This window comes from Colossoma macropomum, unplaced genomic scaffold (genome assembly GCF_904425465.1).
Source record: "Colossoma macropomum unplaced genomic scaffold, Colossoma_macropomum, whole genome shotgun sequence".
Taxonomy (NCBI): Eukaryota; Metazoa; Chordata; class Actinopteri; order Characiformes; family Serrasalmidae; genus Colossoma; species Colossoma macropomum.
In genome coordinates, this window is record NW_023494800.1 from 11,308,480 (window position 1) to 11,332,413 (window position 23,934).

At 40.7% G+C, this 23,934-nt stretch overlaps 2 protein-coding genes across 11 annotated transcripts in view; both read left to right on the plus strand.

The window, feature by feature from the left end:
• The window catches only part of ehmt1b (euchromatic histone-lysine N-methyltransferase 1b), a 43,689-nt gene extending 30,203 nt beyond the window's left edge, over positions 1 to 13,486 (plus strand). For 7 of the 10 annotated variants that reach the window (XM_036587562.1, XM_036587561.1, XM_036587554.1 and 4 more), the window contains 18 exons: positions 1,822 to 1,967; positions 2,854 to 2,997; positions 3,106 to 3,332; positions 3,690 to 3,866; positions 4,504 to 4,586; positions 4,672 to 4,778; positions 4,891 to 5,013; positions 6,339 to 6,440; positions 6,523 to 6,627; positions 6,878 to 7,032; positions 7,266 to 7,433; positions 7,525 to 7,669; positions 7,776 to 7,853; positions 7,965 to 8,080; positions 8,169 to 8,255; positions 8,450 to 8,528; positions 9,988 to 10,163; positions 11,468 to 11,654. In XM_036587562.1, the coding sequence (XP_036443455.1) occupies positions 1,822 to 1,967; positions 2,854 to 2,997; positions 3,106 to 3,332; positions 3,690 to 3,866; positions 4,504 to 4,586; positions 4,672 to 4,778; positions 4,891 to 5,013; positions 6,339 to 6,440; positions 6,523 to 6,627; positions 6,878 to 7,032; positions 7,266 to 7,433; positions 7,525 to 7,669; positions 7,776 to 7,853; positions 7,965 to 8,080; positions 8,169 to 8,255; positions 8,450 to 8,528; positions 9,988 to 10,163; positions 11,468 to 11,654 (2,405 nt within the window). Of the gene's footprint in view, positions 1 to 1,821; positions 1,968 to 2,853; positions 2,998 to 3,105; positions 3,333 to 3,689; positions 3,867 to 4,503; positions 4,587 to 4,671; positions 4,779 to 4,890; positions 5,014 to 6,338; positions 6,441 to 6,522; positions 6,628 to 6,877; positions 7,033 to 7,265; positions 7,434 to 7,524; positions 7,670 to 7,775; positions 7,854 to 7,964; positions 8,081 to 8,168; positions 8,256 to 8,449; positions 8,529 to 9,987; positions 10,164 to 11,467 lie in introns of all 10 variants that reach the window. The other 3 variants (XM_036587553.1, XM_036587555.1, XM_036587557.1) reach the window with 1 other exon arrangement.
• A 1,995-nt stretch (positions 13,487 to 15,481) lies between these two features.
• The window catches only part of cacna1bb (calcium channel, voltage-dependent, N type, alpha 1B subunit, b), a 230,221-nt gene continuing 221,768 nt past the window's right edge, over positions 15,482 to 23,934 (plus strand). The window contains exons 1-3 of the mRNA XM_036587925.1: positions 15,482 to 15,643; positions 17,793 to 18,092; positions 21,489 to 21,719. Of these exons, the coding sequence (XP_036443818.1) occupies positions 18,058 to 18,092; positions 21,489 to 21,719 (266 nt within the window). The 5' untranslated portion in view covers positions 15,482 to 15,643; positions 17,793 to 18,057. The remainder of the gene's footprint in view (positions 15,644 to 17,792; positions 18,093 to 21,488; positions 21,720 to 23,934) is intronic.

A 23,934-nucleotide genomic window follows, 5' to 3' on the forward strand; every position in this document is an offset into this window, starting at 1 on the left:
GGAGAATGTTGGAGTTTGCTTCTTTTTTTCTTTGCATTAGGGCTGCGCGATTAATCAAATTTCTTTTGTTCTCACGTTATGAGTTTCCAGGCTTGATGACAGAACATATTGAATTTCATTACAAATGTAAAGTGTTAGAGTGACTAGACGGAATGTAGTGTTATAAGCAGTGTCTGATATTAGAGCAGCAGTGTAGAGTGAATGACTTAACCCTTTGGCTTGTATAATGATTATATTATGACCTATTTCAACCCAAGACATTAATTGAGATTAATAATCTAAACATATACAAAATCATCCTTTATAGGGTATTTTCTATTGGGAGGTGGCTGTCCCAAATCTAACCCTTAAATTTGAAATTGTGAAAATAATACTTAGATTTCTTTGTTTTTTTCCAATTATTGTTTTAAATATCTTTGATTTTTGTTGAAGCTTAGATTTATTTTTTAATTTATTTTTTTTAATTAAAGCTCTCTTCAAAAAATGCTGTCCCAAGTTTTCATGTCACTACCGAAACACAGTTTTAGTTCCTAGGCAGAGCTAATTTTAGCCGCATCCCTGCATTTTAGAGCATGAACTGAGACTACATCCCTGTCCCTCATGGCCACATCAGCAGTTAGATCCCATTGTTTTGATGTAAATGTGTCCCAAAGTCTGAAAATCAATGTGTTACCTTAAGAATTGTCACTACCGAAACACACATTTTCTGCAATTAAGGAAACTTTTTTTTAGTTTTAATAAAAATATTTTAGTTTTATGTGTGGACAGCAGTTAAAAGCTGTGCTTGCTACTCATGTACTGGCTTGTGTGTTTGAGTCATGCTTAAAATTTGCTAAAATTGTCCCTACCGTAACGGTCACTACCGAAACATTTGAAAAGGCCTCTTAGATAAAGAACACCTGGTGTCCAGGGGTTTTAGCTGATCCAGGGGTCCTGCATGTCTGCTTGAGGGTCTTGAAAGTGCCACTGCCTGTACAAACATCTGATGAACAGGAGCAGGGAAGCATTTCTGCAAGGCGTCGCCCTCGCTCTCTTCTTTTTCTTTTCTGTGAAAGAGATCAGAAAGGCTGAGGCATCATGCTTTCTCTTATGCTGCAGTGGTGCCGATAGCTCTCCCAGCTACAGTCACAATGCAGATGTTATCAGCTGGATTCTAACTTGGACACCTTCTCTTCCTCTAGTGTCAACTGTTAGACGTTGAAGGCAGTGTTGGAATGTGGCTTAAGCACAAACGGTCTGTGAATCTAACATTTTCTTCAAGTAATTATGTACTCACCTTTATATTAAACTGGCACAGAGGAAGGATGGACAGAAAAACTTTTTTCAGATCTGACACAAGAGTGGATTGATTTCTTCCTCTCTCTCAAAGACAAAAGCCTTAAGTACTGAAAACTTCAAGTATCTGATATTGACAGTTTCGTTGGTCTGACAGGTCTTGCATAATTGTTAGTGGTCCCAGTTTCCATTCTCTTGTATCTCTTATTTCTCTCTTTGAATCATTTATGTGAACTCCAGTGTCAAACTGTTTTTTTTCCATTTATGTTACATTGACTTCCCCCTTCCATATGCAAAGGCATCATTTATATCTAATCTCCTCAGAAATATCTTTGCTAAAAATTATCAAAAAATTGTTTATTCTAACTTGGACACTTTCTCCTCTTCCTGTAGTGTCAACTGTTAGACGTTGAAGGCAGTGTTGGAATGTCACTTAAGCACAAACAGTCTGTGAATCTTGCATTTTCTTAAAGTAATTATGTGCTCACCTTTTGTATTAAACTGGCACAGATTTTCTAACTGAGACCTTTGGTTTGTGTTGTGCAGGAGTGTCGGACACAGTAGAGAGTGCTGCTTCAGACATGGTGCAGGAGCTTCCCCTTTGTAGCTGCCGTATGGAGACACCCAAGAGCAGAGAGATCCTCACCTTGGCTGACAGGAAGTGCATGGCCACAGAGAGTGTGGATGGACAGGTGAGAACCTATGGTACAAACAAAAGGTCCATTTCCATAATATTCTGCTTGTATTATTTTATTTATATATATATATATATATATATATATATATATATATATATATATATATATATATATATATATATATATATATATATATATAAGATTTTATGGTGTGAGATTTAACTCAGCTTGAACCAACACATTATCATTATGATGGAATTCAGGTCAAATATGACATGTTTATTTTGTAAAATCAGACTACAGCATGACAAAACATGCTCTAAATTGAACATTACTAAGCCTGTTTCATATTATTTTATGTATTTTGAAACTGGTTATTAGATCTTTAACTCGTTATTGTGATCATTCAACATACATATCTTAATTTATTGCATTAAGTACTTTGAGGTCCATATGTGGGTGTGAAATAGGGAATGGCAATATGTTAAAAAAAATAACATCCCGGTACTTAATTTTCACATTTTAACGATACACCGTATGCTTCACGATATTTAGTTTTTTTTAGTTTTTTTGTCGCAGTTGTTTGTAAATTTTTTTGGCCATTTCAGAAACTGAGGCTGCAGATGTTGTTTGCATGCTAGCAGATTTTTTTCCGGTCAGAATTTTATGAAATTTTGGTGCATCTTTACAAATTATGCTCTCTTTGTAATAAAACATGCAGTTGGCCTGCGTTCTTTAAATAATGGCAGAATCCATAATGTGTTCTGAAAAGTGCATTCTAACATAATTTGATGCAGTTTGTCACCACAACAGTCGATATTGCCATATTGCCCTAGTGTGAATTGGTAAATGTGTAGATTATGTGTCGCAAATATGAAAGGAAGTCTTTCTGTTTGCACTGCATAAACTGGAAAACTTTCAATTTTCTTCTTCCGTGTAGCTGAGCCGGTGTCAGGGTGCAGTGCTGAAGCATGAGATGATGAGGCCATCGAACTTGGTGCAACTGCTGGTGCTGTGTGAAGATCATCGCACAGGAATGATCAAACACCAATGCTGTCCAGGCTGCGGCTACTTCTGCAGGGCGGTAAGTGCTCAGCCTCCCCACAAAAGGGATGCCAGTGCAATAAAAGACATGATAATTTTGGTCTCTTGTCGATTAAAAAATATTACAAAACTTTCACCTTTGCTCTAGGGGACCTTCATGGAGTGCCAGCCAGAGGTTAACATCTCACACCGGTTTCATCGATCATGTGCATCAGTAGTGAAGGGACAGAGCTTCTGTCCACACTGTGGAGAAGAGGTCAGCAAGGCCAAGGAGGTCACTATCGCCAAGGCCGACACAACCTCCACCGTACCCCCGAGCCAGGGCCCCAGCACGCCAGGCACTGTGGAGGGCAGGGCAGACACCACCACTGGAGGGTATGTATACAGCTGCTTTTGTACAGCACATTAGCTGGATGTCCATTCATGACCTCTTGTGTATACTTGTCCAAATTATGTCAAAGTCTGAACGCTCATCTCTAGTTTGGACATATATTCAGATTCTACTCAGATTTATTGAGTACTTGACTTCACATGGGGAGATTTGCCATCAGATGAGCCAGAACAGAGAGAGTGGTATGATGTGACTTAGGAAAAAAGTAGAGCCTTCTATCAAAGATAGCACATATCTTTGTCAGGGTTCATCTCTGCCAGCTGTGTATGCAGAAGTTATTATGTGTCTTGTTACATAATGAAAATATCTGCGTTTATTTTTTGTTAATGTTAATTATTTAGGCCATCTCGCCTCTCTGTGCCTGGAGAGAATAGAGCAGACAGCACCTTACACAGACCTGCAGAAGCTGTGGATGCCCCAGGCACCAGCAGGTCAGGAACAGGAGTGGGGGCTGGACCCCCAGGAGGACCCCCTAAAGAGACTCTGGAAACAGTCCTGCTGGCCCTGGATGCAGAGAAGTAAGGAAAAAAACTACCTCACATACATGTATGAGAGTGTACACTGCTCTGCAGCGGTGAGGTGCGTTTTCATTGAAAGGGTTGGAATGTCCATTCAGAAGTTTGGAGTCACTGTTTTAATCAACGTAGAACTAATTCTGTTGTGTATACATATAGTAAATGATTCTATTATGATGTTAATACTGTACAGCTTTATAGGTTTCAACTAATTTGTAGGAAACTGTAAGGGGGGCGGGGGAGGCGGAATTTTTGATGTGTCCATAATGATAAACAGAGCTGTAGATCATTACATAATGACGCAGAAAGCTGTGTAACACTGAGAACAGAAATTTTTAATTTAATTATCTTTCAGAATGCCTCGTATTTGTAATGTTACAAAACAACTTGTCAAAAACTTACTGTAAATATATTATTACTTTAGAAAATGATACTTCTGAAGTTCCCAAAAAACTTGAAATATTGAATAAAACATCTTAAACTAGGCACTAGAAGGCATTTTATAGTGTTTGTCTACACTGTTTATTATAAATAACTTAATATTAACCCTCACTGCTGTAATAATTATTAAAATCATTGACAAATGAACTCAAACTATTAAACAAAAATGTATTCATTCATTTTTGTTTTTCTCTCTAAGGCCCAAGAAACTTCGCTTTCATCCAAAACAGCTGTACATCTCTGCCAAGCAGGGAGAGCTGCAGAAGGTCTTACTAATGCTAGGTAAGATTCTTTCTCTAACAGAGTCATTTATCTAATCAAACCTTTCGCGCTCTCCTCACTAATTGCTGTCTCTCTGTTTCTCTAGTGGATGGAATCGATCCCAACTTTAAGATGGAGAACCAGAGTAAGCGCACACCCCTCCATGTAGCAGCTGAGGCTGGGCATCAGGAGGTCTGCCATATGTTGGTCCAGGTGAGCACCAATGCCTCACTAAAGCTGTTTTTTTCTCAGCTATTGTGTGTTAACACTAACCCAGTGGAGGTGTGAGCTGCCAAGGTTATTCACAATATTGTTTGCTTTTTAGGCTGGTGCTAATCTGGACATGTGTGATGAGGACCAGCGCACACCCTTGATGGAGGCCTGTGAGAATAACCATCTGGACACAGTGCGCTACCTACTGAGAGCTGGAGCCATTGTTTCTCACAAGGTCCTTCACCAGAGCCTCACCAACCAGTCAGTTAAAATAGACACACGGGGTTCCTGCAGATCCATAAAAAGTCTTAAAATAGATTTAGAAAGTTTATGGTCGTAAAATGACTCAGTGTCTTCTTTTTACCATAGAGGGGTTAAATGTAGGGATGCCCAGGTATATATTAATGGATAAGCTTGATCCAGTTCAGATCCTTTGTTTAATTTTTGCTTATTCCACTGTAAAAGAGGCATCATAAATGGATAACCTGCAGGAGTGAGGTGCGTTTTCAGAAGGTAACAGAGAGTGGTCTAAATGTCTACAGCTTGGAGCTGCTTTGAGGTGGAAAATGTTTTGTTTAACAGGCACATAAAATATGAGCAAGCGGCTTTTCTAGTCTGTTTTCTGCTGCTTGTCACGAGTGTCATTCTGCCAAAACCATGTAGCAAACACACACCAGTCACATTTTTTCTTTGTGAGTTGCAACTGGTTGAAAAAGAATCCATCGTGGAAACATTCTGGTTTGGAACCGACTGTCTGCTTTTCAGAGCTATGTGAAATTATAGTGTGTTCATGACATTGTAAATTGATTACTTCACAAAAGTAGTCCAAAAACAATAGAGGTAGAATTTCAGAGTAAAGCTCTATGCATATATCAAAGTTTTTACTGTGGCATATTAACTGGATTAAAAGTAAATATTAATCTTATAAAATTGTCATTTTGAAAAAGTAAGCCAAATATCAGGACATAGCGGATTCTGGACGTACTAAAAAGGAAAGTAGTTGTGCAGAAATTGTACAGCTGTATTATCTATGAACACACAAAGATCGGATTAGGCTCAATAATAACTGATACTCCTTATTAAAGGACCTGTATCAGATGGCGAGGGAGTGGGGAGGGATGTGTCATTTAAACAGAGCAGTCCACCAACCAAAACTATCCAGCCAACACTGGTCCTGTGGTCAGAAACTGACCACTGATGAAGGGCTAGAGGATAGCAAAACTGATAAAGTAAGAATTATTATGCAGTCTTAAAGCGTATATTCATGCTTTTTCAACAAATTGATTTAATAAAGTAGATATTACATGCCATATTTGAGTTTGTGCATGCTGTGGAAACTGATTTTTTTGCTATATTGAGGTCTTAAAAAGGTCTAAATTGTGCAGATTTTAAAAGTTATGCAGCAACCCTGCACACAGTACTGAGCCCACTGAGCCCTTTTTGAATAGTATTGTTTTTACCTCCATCTACATGAATGTTGTCAGTGTTTGGCAAAAAGTAATGTAATGAAACTTGAGTATAAAGCATTGCATTCTTTTTCTCAATTTTATAACCTTTCAGGATGGAGAGGGCTCTACATGTCTCCACCTTGCTGCTAAGAATGGGCATTTCAGTATTGTGGAGCACTTGGTGTCTACAGGTCTTGTAGATATTAACTGTCAGGTAAATGTTGTTTCATTTCATTTTATATCACAATCTTTGTTGTACCGTTGGCAGCCATAATTATTCTTAATTGTGTCTACAGGATGATGGAGGCTGGACAGCAATGATTTGGGCGACGGAGTATAAACACACAGAAATAGTCAAGCTGCTGCTATCTAAAGGTGCTGATCCTAACATCAGAGACAAGGTCAGTGTGGGCCTTTTGGGCTTACATGGTTTGAAGTTTTGATCTTAGTTTTTAAAATTTCAAAGAGTGAAACTCAAAGCTAAGTACCTTATCAAGTCATGGAAATAGAGCTAACACTGTCTTCTTACTCCAGTGAACTTGTTTTGCTTTACTAGATTTATATTCAAAGAGGTGATTAACTTCTTTATAATTGTGGCTATTTGTGACATTTGGATCACTTTTTTTATGGTTTGGTGTTTGTTCTTCTCAGGAGGAGAATATCTGTTTGCACTGGGCAGCGTTTTCTGGGTCCGTGGACATAACTCAGATTCTGCTGGATGCAAAATGTGACCTCAACACAGTCAACGTCCACGGAGACTCCCCACTGCACATTGCATCGCGGGAGAATCGACTGGACTGCGTTACGTAAGTCCAACTTGACAAAGACTTAGAGTCTGCAGATTTAGGGTTGGTCTTTGTTGCATTCAGATGTATCTATGTTTTACCACTAAGAAGAGTGTAGTTACATATACAAATATATAAATTTAGATCACCGCTGCCATTGAATTGTAATTTGTAGTGCCATTGATATGCATTGTGAAGATTGCTGCTCCAGTTCAGTTGCAGACCCAAACCTGACTCTATTGCACCCCCTCCAGGTTGTTTCTGTCAAAGGGGGCTGATGTGAACTTGAAAAACAGGGAGGGTGACACACCCATGGAGTGCTGCAGCCAGAACTCCAAGGTGTGGAACACTCTTCATGCAAGCAGGAAGCAGAGAGACGCCAGCCGTGAACGGAGATCTTCAAAAGAGAAGCTTCTCAACAGGTAATACGGCCACTGCCATTTTATACACCATGCTTTTTGAGTCCCCTTTTTTTGAGCCCACTTGTCACTTTCTCATCTCTCTGTTTTTCAGGGACATAGCACGGGGCTATGAGAGAGTGCCTGTCCCATGTGTAAACGCTGTAGACAGCGAGCCTTGTCCTGATGACTACAAATACGTCCCTGATAACTGTGTCACATCCCCCATGAATATTGACAAAAACATCACTCACTTGCAGGTAAAGCAACATCTTTCTGGGCTTCTTATTGGCCTTATTTTTAGCCTTAGTGAATCATGATGTCTAAAGTGGGCATTTTTTTGTTTGTTTGTTTTTTTTCAATCAGTATTGCGTTTGCAAAGATGACTGCTCTTCAGCCAGTTGCATGTGTGGTCAGCTGAGCCTGCGCTGCTGGTATGACAAGGTAAGGCTGAACATCTTATCCAGAACTGCAGAGCTATCCCTGTAACAAGAGCACTTGACCTGAATGGCCCGAAACACTATTTTTAAAACCACATTGCGCTGGCTATCTCAGGAGAGTCGTCTTCTGCCGGAGTTCTGTTGTGAGGAGCCACCTCTTATTTTTGAGTGCAACCATGCCTGTTCCTGCTGGAGAACCTGCAAGAACCGCGTTGTTCAGAACGGATTACGGTAACTACGCTTCACTATAACAGAACGGCCAAGTTTTCTCAGCGTTTTGTTTCTCCCCTGTTTCTTATTGAATTACTTCTTCTCTCAGAATCAGACTGCAGCTGTTCAGGACTCAAAAGATGGGTTGGGGCGTTCGGACATTACAGGATATCCCTCAAGGAACCTTTGTCTGCGAGTAAGTCTCTCTGATTCTTTCTCTCTCATGGTCTAAATCTGGTAATGCTACTCTTCTGCTTGTAAGTGTGCCTTTAGGCAATGACATATCTTGTTTACAAGTGCACATGGGTGTTGACTCAGGGGTACAGTTGCAGTTGTGCTTCGTCTGCTTGTGTGCGCACTAATGTCCCTTGTGCTGCCTCATCTGTGCAGGTACGTGGGGGAGATAATCTCAGACGCAGAGGCAGATGTCAGAGAGAATGATTCCTACCTTTTCAGCCTGGACAGCAAGGTAGTGTCACACTAAAAATACCTGCCCCATAATGCCATGTTGACTTCTGTACTTTGTCTCGGTGAAGAGCTGAAGGCCTGCGGCTGCAGTGAACCTGTCTGCTGCAGGCTACATTGGAGATGGGCAGGAGGGCTGGCTCTGGTTTTGTTTTTGGTCTCTCCCTTCTCCTGCGTCTGCCTCTGTTTCCTTACATACGCCCTGTCCACCTATAAATAGCCTGTTGCCCATTGTCCTGGTGATGAATGCTGTCAAGAGTTTTTCTCTTGGAACTTTATTGATGAAATGAACTGGGGGTAAACATGGAGGAGCCACTAGTCTTATTTGATCGCTTGTACCTTAGCAACTATCACTGCAGCACATATGGTGGTTGATGATGTGTGTGTTTTTTTTTTTTTTTTTTTTTTTAATTGTTTACTTATTTTCAGTAATATCTACACATGAAAAGCCTTAGGCCTGTCTCATGAAGCATTTTCAATGTCTGGCTAAGTTTCAGCTTCACAAAAGCTAGCAGATGCAACACTAACTTTTACAATGGGCTTAAGAACTTTCTCTGTTAACCCAGGTTTAGATAATCAAGTTGTGGTGAATTCTGCATGTGCAAATTAAAGTATGATTGAGTAGCTTATTTTTAAACGAAAAAAACAAAATCATGCTGCATAAATGTGTGACCACCGTGTCTCAACTATGTATGTGCTTATTGGAATAATAATTGCTTTTTATTCCTGCAAAATATGTAGTATGATTTGTTTCCTTTGCTGAAAAGCAATGTTTTTTATAATTGATGCAGAGAAGAAAAAGGACTAGTGGGCTCCACCTCCTCTAACTCTGCATTTATTGGTCAGAAGCTTGCCCTGATTGGACCGAGAGCTGTTTATGATCTGAAATCCTGAACATAACCTGCTGTGGAGCAGGTTAGGCCTGTAGCATTGGTTATCATGGTGATGGAGGCTGGTAAAAAGTGATCCACCGTCATGACACTCACAATCCAGGATTAGTTTGAACTTCGCTTAAAGTTAGCTGGCTAAGTAGGGAATCCTGCTTCATGAGTCAGACCCCTGAGAAGTCTTTAATATGTTATTTTTAACTGAAAAAGAAAACACATTGGCGTCTCCAGGTTTTTGACAATCACTGTGTTTTAATAAATGGAATAATCAGTAGTCATGAGCCTCTGCATTTGCTGTTCTTCATCACATGTTACCTTGCAGTTAAATGAGCCAGGCTGATGCCATTACCGTAATAAGGATTAATTTGAGGTAATAGTGTTGGGTACACAGCAGCAGAACCAGTGAGGCTGTCAGCAGTCAAGCTTCAATCTGATGCCACAGGAGGCTGTCATTCCTTTATCTCTTAATTCTCTTGAGTAACTCGGTCTCTGAGATCAGTTCATTGTCTTCATCCATTTCTTTTTTAACTCCATTCTTTTAGTATAAATGAGCCAATACCTACTCTTTTATCACAGGTTGGCGATATGTACTGTATTGACGCCCGTTTCTATGGAAACATCAGTCGGTTCATAAACCACCACTGTGAGCCGAACCTGTTCCCCTGCCGAGTGTTCACCTCTCATCAGGACCTGCGCTTCCCGCACATTGCCTTTTTCGCCAGCAAGAACATCAGTGCTGGAGACGAGCTGGGGTGAGCTTACTCGCTAAAAGAATAACGAACCTGCAGCGCCAGTCTGCCAGCCACTGCTCTGAACTCATTTGCTTGTATTATCATATCAGTGCAGTATAATTAGACATAATCATTGTTAAACATGGAGTAGAGTCGGATTAGGGCCCAACTGATGGGAACATTTTGTCACAGAAGCCAATTTAAAAGTTAAAAATTTAAAATTCAGATAGCCAGTAATACATATATAAATTTGTATGGTGAAAAATTAAACATACAATACGGCTCTGACTGATTTGACTGACTAATTGAATGGGGGCTCATACTGCATATGAAAGATTTCAAAAAGTTTTAATGTTAGCCTGCTGGGACACGTGGCTTATTTGCCTTCATCTCTGTGTCCAGACCCACAGAAGCAGCATGTTAAAATAGTACACCACTATTAGCAGTGCATTCTTTAGTATTGTGTATATATTTTAGTGTGTGTCTGTGTTTATATATATATATATATATATATATATATATATATATATATAAAGGTAGGGTGATTCAAAAAGATAGACGCCTAGGAACTAATTACATACCAATTGAAAGAGGGGGTCGAAGAGTTTCTGACTGTCAGTATGGCAGTGAACCTCCAACAGCTCAGAGCATTCGTCCTTAGTACCAACAGTTCCAAAAAAACGGTCGCCAACATCACCAGATCTCATGCCGTGTGACTTTTTTTCGTGGGGGGTACGTTAAGGATTCTTTATGTGCCACCACTCCTAACAGCACTGGATGATCTCCGAATTCACATTAAAAGAGCTGTGAGTACAGTGACACCGACATGATCAATCGTGTGTGGGATGAATTTGACTCTCGCGTTGATGTTGTCTGTACAGCTGGAGGAGGTCATATTGAGCACTTGTACAATTACATAATAAACTTTATGCTCAGTTAAACCATTTACAATTTACTGCATTGTTCTGTAATGATTTACAAGTGAAATGAATCGTTTTGAAATCGGATGAATCTTTTTGAATCACCCTGTATATTATGTGGTTTTGAATGTTCCACATGAAGGTCAGACAAGGGCCTTTCTTAATGAAATGACTCCTGAGGGTATGTTTGTCTGTGGCTTCATATTCCTGGATGTGGTTTTCTAATATGACTGAGACATCAGTGCTTTTATTGGTGGGAATTCCACTGGTATCGGCTGATATTATTGCCCATGTGACACATTGGTCAGACACTTATGAAATGGAATATGATGATGTAGAATAGAGAGTGCGTTTTTACCACAGATACAACAGTTTCGTTGTCTTTACGTTCCCCTGTGTCTCCAGGTTTGATTATGGTGATCACTTCTGGGATGTGAAAGGGAAGCTGTTCAGCTGCCAGTGTGGCTCGTCTCAGTGTAAGCACTCGGCAGCAGCGATCGCCCAGAGGCAGGCAGACAGCACACCAGGAGAGCAGCAGGCCAGCGCTCTGCCAGATACAAGCTCATCCACCACACCACCCAGCCCCAGCTGAGCCCCGCTCTCCCCTTTCCTATGTCCTCCATCTACTGGCCGTCCTGCTCCCTCTACCAGCCTACTGTACCATCACCGCCATCACCAGCACAGACACGACTCAGCAGGGCCCGCACCTTAGACGGGATTCCAGCAGAGAGCCAGCCTGGACCACTGGTCTCTTTGGCCACTGCACCGTGTTCTGGCCTTTTGGTTTAACTCGCTGTTTGACTTGCGGATGAATGGTTACGCACATATACAGAGAATATGTGCCCATTCGGTACAGGAGGAAACAGACAGACAGACAGACTGGCTTGTAAGCATTTAATTCTCATTCTTGTTAGGATGGAATTCATTTTCCTGTTGCGATGACTGTGAGGCTGTAGCATATTGGCTCTCGGATGGACTAAGCTGTGCTAGAGGCCCTGCAGGATTATGCATCTCTCTCTCTCTATCCTTTCGGAGCACGTAGACGCTCCTGTCACTTTTTAACATTACCTTCTGTTTCCAGCAGCCAGTGTCCACGCACAATTCAAAGACCACGATGTGTTTACCTTTTCACGGCAACCTTTTTGAAAGATCCGACATGCGTTCCCTCACGGCACACCTACATTTGTCAAGAACTTCATTTTCCAGGCGTTTATGATGAAGCAAACTTTTGAAATTCCAAATCAAATTGTTAGCAGAATATTTTGAAAATCAATTAGGGTTTTTTTTTTTATATCCCTTCGAATAAATGCATTTTTAATGACTTTACAGCATAAGCAGGTTCTGTGATGGTCGTCTGTTATCTTGAAATGGTCTTTATGTGCTACTCAATACAGTTGTGTCCCCATCAGAGTCTTACTGCTTCAGGAGTGGACCACACTAAGCTCATGTGATTACTGTTGGCTCATTTAAAAAGATGGTGAGCCTCTGTTCATGTAGTTAAATTCTCATAGCTGCTGGGCATTAGTTATTTGCAAATGTTCTTTGTCGATCGGTTCCCATCTGCTGGGTGTTTTCTCCTAACTCTACACGGACCTACAGGGGGGGATAAACTGCCCATTTTTGAGTTTTCTACTGCATGTTACTGGCTTTGACAAATTTGACTAAACGTAAATGCATTTTGTAAAAATTGTAAACTGTTTTGTTATTCATTTCGCTGGTGTCATGAGAGAAGCTCTCACAAATTGAAATGATGACTGTCCCCGTCTTGTCCTCTATGAGTGGACGACTGTAAACACATTGGTGGTTTCCACGGCTTTTCCTTTCTGTCCTGAAACGTTTGCCATATTGAATGTTTTCTCTCAGCAGCAACAATCTGTTTTCATTTCTCTTGATTATCATGGCAAGACTTTAATGGTTTGCTTGAAAGACCCTGAAAAGTGTAATTACAGGAGTTTTGCTTAAAGGATTTGTAGCTGGACAACAGGATACTGCAAATGGTGCTGAAAAAATGGTTTTGTTTTATGTTTTTATTTTTCTATTATTCACTATGAGAATACAAGTTGTAAAATAAGATGAAGAAGCAAGTGTTGCTTTTTTCCTTCATTTTTACACTTAACATTTACCTCTGGTTTTCTAACTGTAGTTGACATCCTTAGCCTGAATCACTTTTGTTTCATGAGTCAATGTTGACAATGAAGCTATTATGTCTTTTAAAATGTTGATAGTATAGTCACGTTCTTTGTGCTGATTCTGACATGTACATCCAAAACACTGCAAGATGCAGGGGGGGGGAACTGTTACATAATTCTCAAAGGTGAGGCATGATGCTCCAGTGCATCCAGCTGGTTTCTTTTCTTTATGATTTTTCCTTCAATAAATTTGCTTCTAATAAAAGATAATACCTTCTTTTTATGGGACAAGTAAGTTGCCTCAGCACGTATATCTTTGTCTAGCGTGTCACGCTACTCATAAGTCAACGTTTGTTTTGGTTGTATTAGCTTTTAGTTCCAGGGTTTATTTTTGGAGATTAAGTACAAATCTCAATACCAAAAAAGTTAGGACAGTATGTAAAATGCAAATAAAACAGAAAGCAGTTGTTTAACCTGTATTTAAACAAAAACAGGGTATTTAAACCTTTACGCATGTGCTTTTTCTACAATGGATGCCTGCACATGTTCCAACAAAGTTGACAGAGGCATTTTAAGACTGCAGACAGTGCAAGCTGATGCAATCATGCTTGGGTATAAAAGGAGCATCCAGGAAAGACCTAGTCTTTTATGAGCAAGAATGGGTCCAGGCTCACCAACTCATGCATCAGTGAATAATACTACAAGCGATTGCACCTCAAGTGATTGCAAGGATTTCAGGTATTTCATAATATCGAAAGATTCAGAGAATCTGGAGAAGGACAAGGCTGATGATCACAACTGAATGCCGTGACCATCGATCCTCCAGACATCAATACGTTAAAAACCAGCATGCTTCTGTGATGATTATCAACACATGGGCTCGGGAATGCTTTCATAAACCTTTGTCAGTAACCACTGGGCCTCATTCACCAATATCTACCAAGTTTTTTCCTAATTTTGTTCTTGAGAAATGTACTAACTCAGTTTCATGATGTGTTATTTAACCGCAGAACTGTCCACACCTTTGTGCTCTTGAGTCTGGTACATTCTGTTCTTACCTGAGAACAAATCCCAAATAAGAAAACACTGGTGAATGTCAGAATCTTTGTGAAAACTGTGTAAGTGGGTCTTTAGAAGAAATTTCTTCTCAAGAATGGTTGGTGAATGAGGCTCAGTGTTTGTCGTTGCATTCCACACAGTGGAAGCCGTACAACAGCATCCAGAAACGCCGCCGACTTCTGGGCTCAAGCTCATCTGGAATGGACTGATGCACAGTGGAAACTTCATTGTGGTCTGACAAGAACTTTTCAGGTTTTTTTCAGGGCCAAAGAAGTAAAGGAACATTGAAATTGTCACCAGCGTGAAGTTCACAAGCCAGGTTCTGTCTTCTGTCTGGTAGAGGTGTGTATTAGTGTCCATGGGATGGGTAGCTTGCACATCTGTGAAGGCCCCATTAAAGCTGAAACATGTACACATTTTGGAGAAACACTGGAAATACATGGTGCGTTATGAAGTAAAAAATATAATGACAAAGACTCTGTACAGTTGCACAGCTGAAGACTTGCATAACGGAAAAATGGCACGAAAATATTCACTTTCAAAACTGGATCAGTTGGTGTCTCCAGTGCAGAAACGATTTCTAAGTGTTGGTAAAAGGAAAAGTGATGTAGCACAGTGGTAAACGTGCTCCTGCTCCAACTTACGTTGTACTGGTTATGTTTTAATACAGGTCAAGCAAAGTACTAATCACTGCTTTCCAATATTATTAGCGTTTCACATACTGTCCCAACTTTGTTGGAATTGAGGTTTGTGTAAATTTTGAATTGATTGTAATTGATGGTTCATTTCTAGGCACCATTACAGATTTAAACAGGTGTCTTCAGTGTTTTCTTACATTTACTCTGATATTCTCCTTAAACAACAGCAACTTCAAATATGTGGGATATGGCTTTTGTCATTTTTTACTACCTCCAATGAACAAAGCAGAGTAAACAGAGAGCTGCAGAATCCAGTGAAAGGCAAAGCAGGAAGTCTGTCTGACTCTGCACCGACAAGCTTTTTACTTTCTATAAACTATATGATTGTTCTCTTCCTGATTACGGAGCAAAAATAAGATCCATAATTGATTCTGAGAGAAGCCACTGAGGCACTGAGGCCTGTTTGGCCTGAACATGAAGGCTTTTAATGAGTGAGACAGGAAACTGCCTTTCCGCATTCCACAGAGCCCAATCTACAGGCCCGACAAACTATCTTGATCTTCTGGTGGCAAGTGTATTAAGGAGGACCACTTTGAGAGCGTACTCCGTAAGAGTGTGAGCCTATTACACCCGAGAAATTGGATCTTAAGCCTCTTCGTGCAGTGATATTGGATTAAGAAGAATGGAGAGAGCTATGAGAGGAACACTGCAGCGTAACTCCAAATGGGCGGAGAGGAGATCCACGGTGGTCTACGGTAGGACTTTGCAGCGTTTGGTACTTCTTATTGCAAGAATAGACCAGATTGTTTGTGTTTTTTACTTATTTGGAGAGTTTGTTGTGTTTGACCATATTAACTATATATTTTTTATTTCAAAGCACCAAAACCTTTAAGCCCCGCAATGTTATATGCACATACAGTCCTCACCGCACGATTTACTCGATCTTTGCATGTTTTTCACAGTCAGTGGCATCAAATCCTAATGCAAAATGTAGTATAAGACAAGGGCAAGATGAGGAAGCTCAAAACAGTTTTTAATGATCATTTCATTTATTGAAGGGAAAAAAGTTTTGCAATATTTACATCACTCGTGAAAAAGTGCATGACCTCTAAACTTAATAACTGGCTGTGCCACCTTTAGCAGCAACATCTGCAACCAAATGCGTCTTACAACTGGAGATCAGTCCTTTACATTGCTGTTGAGGACTTCTGGCCCACTTTGCCTTAATCCAGCCACACTGTAAGGCTTTCAACCATGAACTGCCTGTTTACGGCCCTGTCAGAGCATCTCAACAGGGTTCAGGTCAGGATGTTGACTAGGCTGCTGTAAAACCTTAATTATGGTGGACTTGCTTCAGATCGTTGTCTTGCTGCATAAACCAATTAAGCTACAGATCACAAACCGATGATCAGACATTCTCCCACAGGATTTTCTGCTAGAAAGCAGGATGGTTTCTGTCAATTATGGCAATTCAACCAGTCCCTGAAGCAGCAAAACATCCCCACACCATCACACTACCGCCGCCATGTTTGACTGTATGATGTTCTTATTAAATATGGAGGTCTAATTCTGATGTGTTCAGGCACAGTTGGCTAAAAAGGTTCATTTTTTAATTTTTTTTTCTTTATGTTCCTTTTAGTTAGTGGTGGTTTTCACCTTGCAACTCTACTATGGATGCCATTGCTGCCCAGTCTCTATCTAAGGGTGGAATTGTAAATGCTGACCTAATGTTTCTCTGGATGTTCGTCTGGGATCTCTTGTGACTTCCTGGATGAGTTGTTAATGTGCTGTTAGAGGAATTTTGGTAGTCCAACCACCTCTGAGAAGATTCACCACTGTTCCAGGTTTTCTCCAATTGGATGTAATGGCTTTCACTGTGGTCGCTGGTGTACAAGGTCCTTAGAAATGGCATTGTAACCCTTTCCAGGCTGGAAAGATTCTTTTTAAGTGAAGTTTAGATTCAACAGGGCTGGCGGTAATCAAGTCTGGTGTGTCTAGTTTAATGGGTTCTAATTATCAGCTAAATTTGGTTAGTTGGTGAACAGAGTAACTAGGGGGCAATAACTTTTTCACACAGGGCCAGTTGGTGTTAGATACCTTTTTTCTTTCAATGAATAAAATGAAATGAGCATTTAAAAACTGTTTTGTGTTTAGTCAAGTAATATATCGTCACTGTCCAAAGAAAAACAAGTATCTCCAAAATAGTAACTTCACAGGAGAGGGCAAAAACACTCTTACCTTTCAATGTAAGTTATTTGAAAGAGATTTTATTCTGGATTATTTTGGAGCATTCCTATTGGTCCAATCATCATGAAATTTTCACACAATGTAAAGGACAGCTGCTGAGTTCAAATGGTGCAGAAAAGTAAAAATCACAAAAAATGGAGGTACGTTTTTCATTGGACAGCGACAATATATTAAACTCTGTCTGCATATCTGAAACAATTAAGATAAATATGCAACAGTAGAAGAAATCAAGAAATCAGCAAATACTTTGTCACAACACTGTATGGCTCATTTTTGTATAAAAAAGATCCCAAGTAGGTACCAGGCTGGCACAAATACATTTGCTATGGCTTTGTACAACAGTAAAGCTCGAAGTTTCCATCGTTACGTTGGCATTACTTTGAGAGCGCAATAAATGATGTTTCAAATCCAATATTTGGAGGTTTTTTTGGGTATTGGGAAGTCATTTTCACACATTTTAGCTACATAACAAAAAGGTATTAACACTTTTATATCGAGAGAGCTCTTACATTTGTGCCTCTGGGTCCTCTGAAAAGAAGGTTTTACAGCTTGCGTATGCAGGTTTTTGAGTCTAGCCTTGCTGTTAATTTCCTCTCTGAAATCTGTCTATCTTTGAGTTTCCTGTCTCCTTCTCACATGCTCGTTTTGTGACCAAAGCTATCCGCTCAGCAACATTCGGAACGTGGCGGATGTTGACGCTGGGGGCAGAGTACAGCTCCTGGGCTTGGAGTGCTGAGGCTTCGGATAGGCAAAAAAACAGAAGTCAGCCGTTGCAGATCTTAGAGATGCTGCTGGGGTCACTGAGAACAATCAAACACATGGAGGCCTCCAGAGCACTGCGGAGGCCGACCACTATGACACTGTCACTGACTTGGAGAGGCCCACTGACCTGACGAACACAGATATCATCAGCTCACATGAAATGTGCCAAGAGGAGGACATGCTGTGGTCCAGTGGGTGAGTATCCGAGCAAAACGGTAGACCATAACTCTTAGTTTATGACACCTTTCCCATGTATCCACTAAAGCACTTTAAAGCCCTGAACAGAAAGAGTAACAACAGAGGCTTTTTAATGACCAGTGAACATGTAATGGATTCACCATGTTCTCTGCGGGTAAACTCACTGTACCCCAGCTTTTACAGTTTTAAGCTTTAAAACAACAATGAAATATCTCCTATTTGATGATACGTTGTTGAGGGATATGCATAGTTTTCCAAGAATTCTCAGAGCTGATCATCAGCATCCAATAGGAGGATACTGATAGTCAATCACTGGTCTATGAATAGACATTTCAACCACAAAACACATTGTAGAGTCACATCCAAACCTCCCTTTAACCCATTTATGTCCAAAGAAATTTAGTAATGTGATAAAGAACAAGTGCCACACACTTTGTTCTGGTCTAAACTGATAACATTATAATTACATCTTAGATGAACATCTTGGAGGATTTTTTTTTATTATTACATGTAATATTCATACTTTTATTCATTATGAGTGTTCTATTTAGTTAAAAACTCACTTTTTAGCCATCTGTTTTGATCAGTTTTGAACAAAAACTATTCTTCATATTTATACAGAATATATAGACCAAAGAAAATGTAAAACTTTGCATATGGACATTTATAAATGAGCTTAATGGTAGAGGTGACATGGAATTTTATGAAATGCTTACTGACTTTCTTGACTTTGGACCACTTTCCCAGACCAACATTAAGTGTAAGCCTAGACTAAGAGGAATTTGCAATGGTGATTTGCCACTGGCACTGCAATTTAGTCCAGGACTAGACTTAATCTGCCTGGGAAGCTTGCCCTTTGTCACTATACGTCAAGAGTATCAACTGACTATTCCCAGGAAATTGCAGTGTGCTCTTTCTACCACTAGGGGGAATAAAAGATCAGGAAAAAACAGCTACTGAATACAATTCAGGAGGAAGAACTGCTAATGAATGAATGCTATTTGCTCAAGATTAAGGATTAAGGACTTATTTTCCAGTGCCACTTTCTTGTCAACAGCAAACACCAAGCTGTTTACACTTTTTCTGAAAAGTGAACCAGTCTATGAATTTAGTATTTGAGCCTCAAAGCCCTTTTAGGAAAACCTATTCAGAAATCTCCACCTTGTCTGATCTGAATGTAGTGGACTGGCCTGCCTTTTATCAATGTGTAATCCATGTGTCTGCAGTTATGAAGTGAGGGATAATATTATACAGGGGTCAGATTTACTACTGGCTACAAAGTTAGAGATAAGCAGGACATCATAGCAGTCCATCAGCTTAGTCCCACTTTTAGAGGCCATGGCAATGACAGGGCTACACACAGACTATATGTTATATATGTTATATTTCCCAGTAAAAGCGAGCTGTATATGTGCATTTTCAGTTAATTATAAGACTCAGTATAACATTGTCCATGTAAAAGCTGAGTAGCTCTTTAATGCTGTTGTTTTTCACATTAACCCCCCATATATCTTCCATTATAATCACAAGTTCTCAAAAGCATTCATCTCCAAATGAACCGCACACACATATATTGGTCTGACAGAGTAAGAACAGACTCACTGTAGGTTTTAATGGGGAACTCAACTCCATTTTCAAAATGTCTGCATAAATAAACCATTAGGAAGTAAACATAGTCATTCAGAGTGGTTTGGGGTGAAATGCTCTATTCCAGGGAAACTTATTGAGTGGGAATTGTTCACAGTGGTGGTGATAGGAACCAAACGTCTGAAGAGTTCAATACTTCTAAAAGCTCCCTCAGAGAAAGATTTTACATGAAATGATTATGATTATTGGTCTGAGATAAGATTTTGTTCCAAAACATATTGTAGTGCTCATTGCTATTAGAAGAGGCACTGCTTTTGTACAAGTCATAGTGCTTTATTTTCCAGCTGTTGTTGGCCACACCCACACTGTTCATTTTTCTATAACATCTCACTCTAACCAGCTCACACAAACATACACACACACACACACACACACACACACATATATATACCTATATGTGTATATATGTATACACACCCCCAGGGCAGTTCCTATCTCTGCCCTCTATGATAAAAGTCCTTAGCAAAATGAAACAAACGCTAGAGAACACATAACCTAAAACTAAACATTTTTTGAACACAATGCAATTTTTTTAAATCCATTTGTGGCAGGGAGGTACATGCAGGGCATTATAAGGCAAAACAATCCCCAATAAAAACTTACTTTTTCAGACATACCACTATTTTACCATTATTAGCACTGTACAAAAACTGCTTCACTGATCATTTATGGCAATACTTGCGTCCTGACCCCTGGTTCCTACCACTACCATTGTACAGAAAATCTAAATCAGTATGTTTTAGATCAGACCACTCTAAATGGCCGTGTTTACATCTTTACAGTTAAATTATGCAGATTTTTTTTAAAAAACAGGTGAACTTCCCCTTTAACTCCCCAACATTACTTTTTGCCATTTATTTCCTTTTTCAGTGAGATGGCTTTTCTCCTCACGCCTCTCTCAGTGGCGCCTCTCTCTCCTCTTCACGAAATCAAACCCAGAATGTGAGCACTGACCGGCGACAACTCCCACCATCAGCAGAGAGACTCACAACAAAAAGATAAATGAGCGACTGATCAGCTGTAGCTCGCGCCTCATCGATGAGCTCCAGCGCTCACTCCGCCCCCTGCCGCGCGCTCTCAGTCCAGCAGGGGGCGCTGCTCACAGACCAATTTCACTCGCTGGAAGTACTTAAGGAGCCGCGGCTGCTCAATTTGGCCACATTGGCAGCGCGCGAGCTGACAGCGAGTTGGGGGTCAATGGTTTGTCCTTCTTTTCTGAATGAAAAACGTTTTGTTTCTACAAAATACCGACGGAAACCTGTTCTAAGCGTTTTATTCGTGCGAAAAACGAACAGCCTGCCGGGCGTCCGGCGGAAATCTTCGCGTCTGCTCGTTTTTTCTCTAAAACCGGTCTGCCGCTTTTCTCTCAGCCCGTTTTTTAGTTTCTTTATCGGCTTGTTTTCTGTCATTCATTTTGCCCGGAAGCGATGCGGCTCGGCTGCTGGACGCTACCTGAAGGGCGCCTGGCGGTTTTTCCTGCGTTCTCCTCTGTGGAGTGAGTGAAAGAGGTGAGAGAGAGAGAGAGAGAGAGAGAAAGGGAGAGGGGGAGAGAGAGAGTGGGAGAGAGAGAAGCACTTTGCGCTCGTTTTTCTTTCCTTTTTCTTCCGCTCCGTGAACAAAAGCACACTCTGTACTGATGGAGACCCTAAGTGGTCGCAGATTCGCGCCCTGTGATGCTCCTCGCGCTGCTCGGATGTGACGCCCGTCCGGATCTGTTGACCTGTTGGATTTCATCCCTATGTCCAGGATGACTCGCTTTGGGGATGAGGCGCGCTATGGCAGAGGGGCTGCCAGGGCCGGGGGCGCGCCTGGAGCCCCCAGGATGTACAAACAGTCGATGGCTCAGAGAGCCCGGACAATGGCTCTGTACAACCCCAAGCAGACCAAGCAAAACTGCTTCACGGTCAACCGCTCCCTGTTCATCTTCAGCGAGGACAACGTGATCAGGAAATACGCCAAGAGAATCACTGAATGGCCATATCCTCTCAGCTCTGGAGACTGACTGACCCCTGATTAGCCGTCAATGACAGGAGATTTGATATGTAGGAAATAGCCCTAGGGCAGAGGGATTCAGATGTATCTTATGAGTTCATTTTCTGAAGGCTGCTCTGTTGTGGTCATTGTCATTAAGACTGTGGTCATTCAGTTCCTCTTCATACTCCCCAGCACTCAGACTGGCTGGTCCACTCTTTTAGGCTACTGTCTGAGCTTTTATCCAGTTGTTCAAGGAGAAATGTGTGCAAAGCATTTGCCCCCTGAGAACAGACAAGCTGTCCACCCTGGTGGACACAGGCTCCAGCACGTGCGGTCATTCTGCTTGACGTCCAGTCTCTTCCCGTTAAAGGGATTTGCTCGTGATAAATGTTAGCAGTAGGTGTCGAGTCTGCTGTCATAATGGAGAACGGACCAGATAAGCCTGAGGTCCAAAGCGTTTTTGGGTTTGTGTGTTTGCTCTTGATGCCTCGTTTTTCTTTAGGTCCGGAGGGGAAGGCAGCGGGCAGCTTTTTGTAGTGTTGTTGGTGTCCACTGTTTGCTAAATTGAAGAATTTAGTTATTGACCACCTGTTGAAATGCTGATCCTCAGCCTCTTGTTCTGAAAAAGCGCTATCCAGGGTGCTGAAACATCTCAGTATCAGGAGAAGCCAGCGTTTCCCAGCTCCAGTCTTATAGCCCTCGTGAAGAGATGGTTCTAGGAGAACCCTTTAATTGGTATAGAACCTTTACATTGCGTGGAATAAGCTCGGTCAGTAATTTGGACAAATGATCATCGTCTGCAGAATTATCGTGATAAACATTATTATTGTGATCCAAATTCAGATACAGAGCACTACATATAAGTGTTACAGAGCCTTACAGAGCCTATAGCTTGCAATATCCCTGATGGTAACATAAATGCCACATAATTGCTAATTGGGCTAGTTTTAAATGCTTAATCATTACAATGATACCTATATTCTGCAGGAAATGACATGCAGTACTGTTAACATCCATTCGTTCTCTGTGTTTGTTCGTTGTAAACCAAAATATTGCCAAACTAGAACATTGCCACCCTTCTTCTAGAAAAGCCTGTACAGTTTGCTCTCTACCGAAGAGTAGATCTCGCATATGGAGTTTTTTCCTTTGCTTAGACCCCAGAACTCTTTGCCAGATCAAAAATCTGTAAAGTCATGTTCATAGTAGATGTAAGCAGATTTGTAGTTACTTTGTTGATGTTCTATTTGAACAGCCTACAATTAAATCTTTTCTGTATTGTGTATATTTTTAAAGTAGCCATAAAAATGGATGATTGTGCAGAAGGAATGATTAAATAAAGGGTGAAACAATAAAACAAAAGCATGTAGCACACTAAAGAGACTGAAAGGTCAGCAATTTGCATAATTTTAATTTGCTTATGTAAATTATCATGATATTCCATAATTTCAGTTATCAGCCAAAGGCTAGTGTGGACGCTCTTTAAACTTGTACCATAAAAAAGGTTCTTCACCACTCATTGGAGCAATGGTTCTTTAAAGAACCATCTATTGAAAGTTTTCTTACGGGCAGTAGTTTTCGAACTGGACCCCCGGACGATACACATTTTTGCTTGATCTCAAATCCCAACACATAGGGAGAGAGCAAAAATATGGACAGTATTGGTATCCTAGGACTAGTTTGAGAAACACAGCTTTAGGGAACCAAAAGTCGTTCTTCTGTGGTATCTCTTCATAGTACCACTACTATAAAGGAATCGGAGAACCTTTATTTTTTATGAGAATAACATGTCTGAATCAGTTGCTTATGCTTCAGGTGCTTGGAAGTCTCAAAACTGGTGCAGGATGGGTGAGCTTTCAAGACTGGAGTTGGGAATTGGTGGCTCAAGAGCAGCATTTTTTAGCCCAGTCCTTGGGAATCCTCAGAGAGTTCATCATTTTTGCTCTAACCCAGCTCTGAACATGTCCAAGCAATCAAGAACACTGGACACCTGCTGCAGGTGTGATGGTAGAGCAAACTGGCTGAAAGGGCCCCCAAGGACTGAGATGAGAAAAACTGGCCAAGAACACTGAATGAAAAAGTCAGGCAGTTTATTATATCTTCGCTTTTTGCATTACAAGCTCCATCCAACAGATGCCCATTCAACTACATTTCTATATTATTTTTCCCCTACACACGTTTGCAGTTAGATTGATGGATAGATGATGGAGGTAGTTGTGCA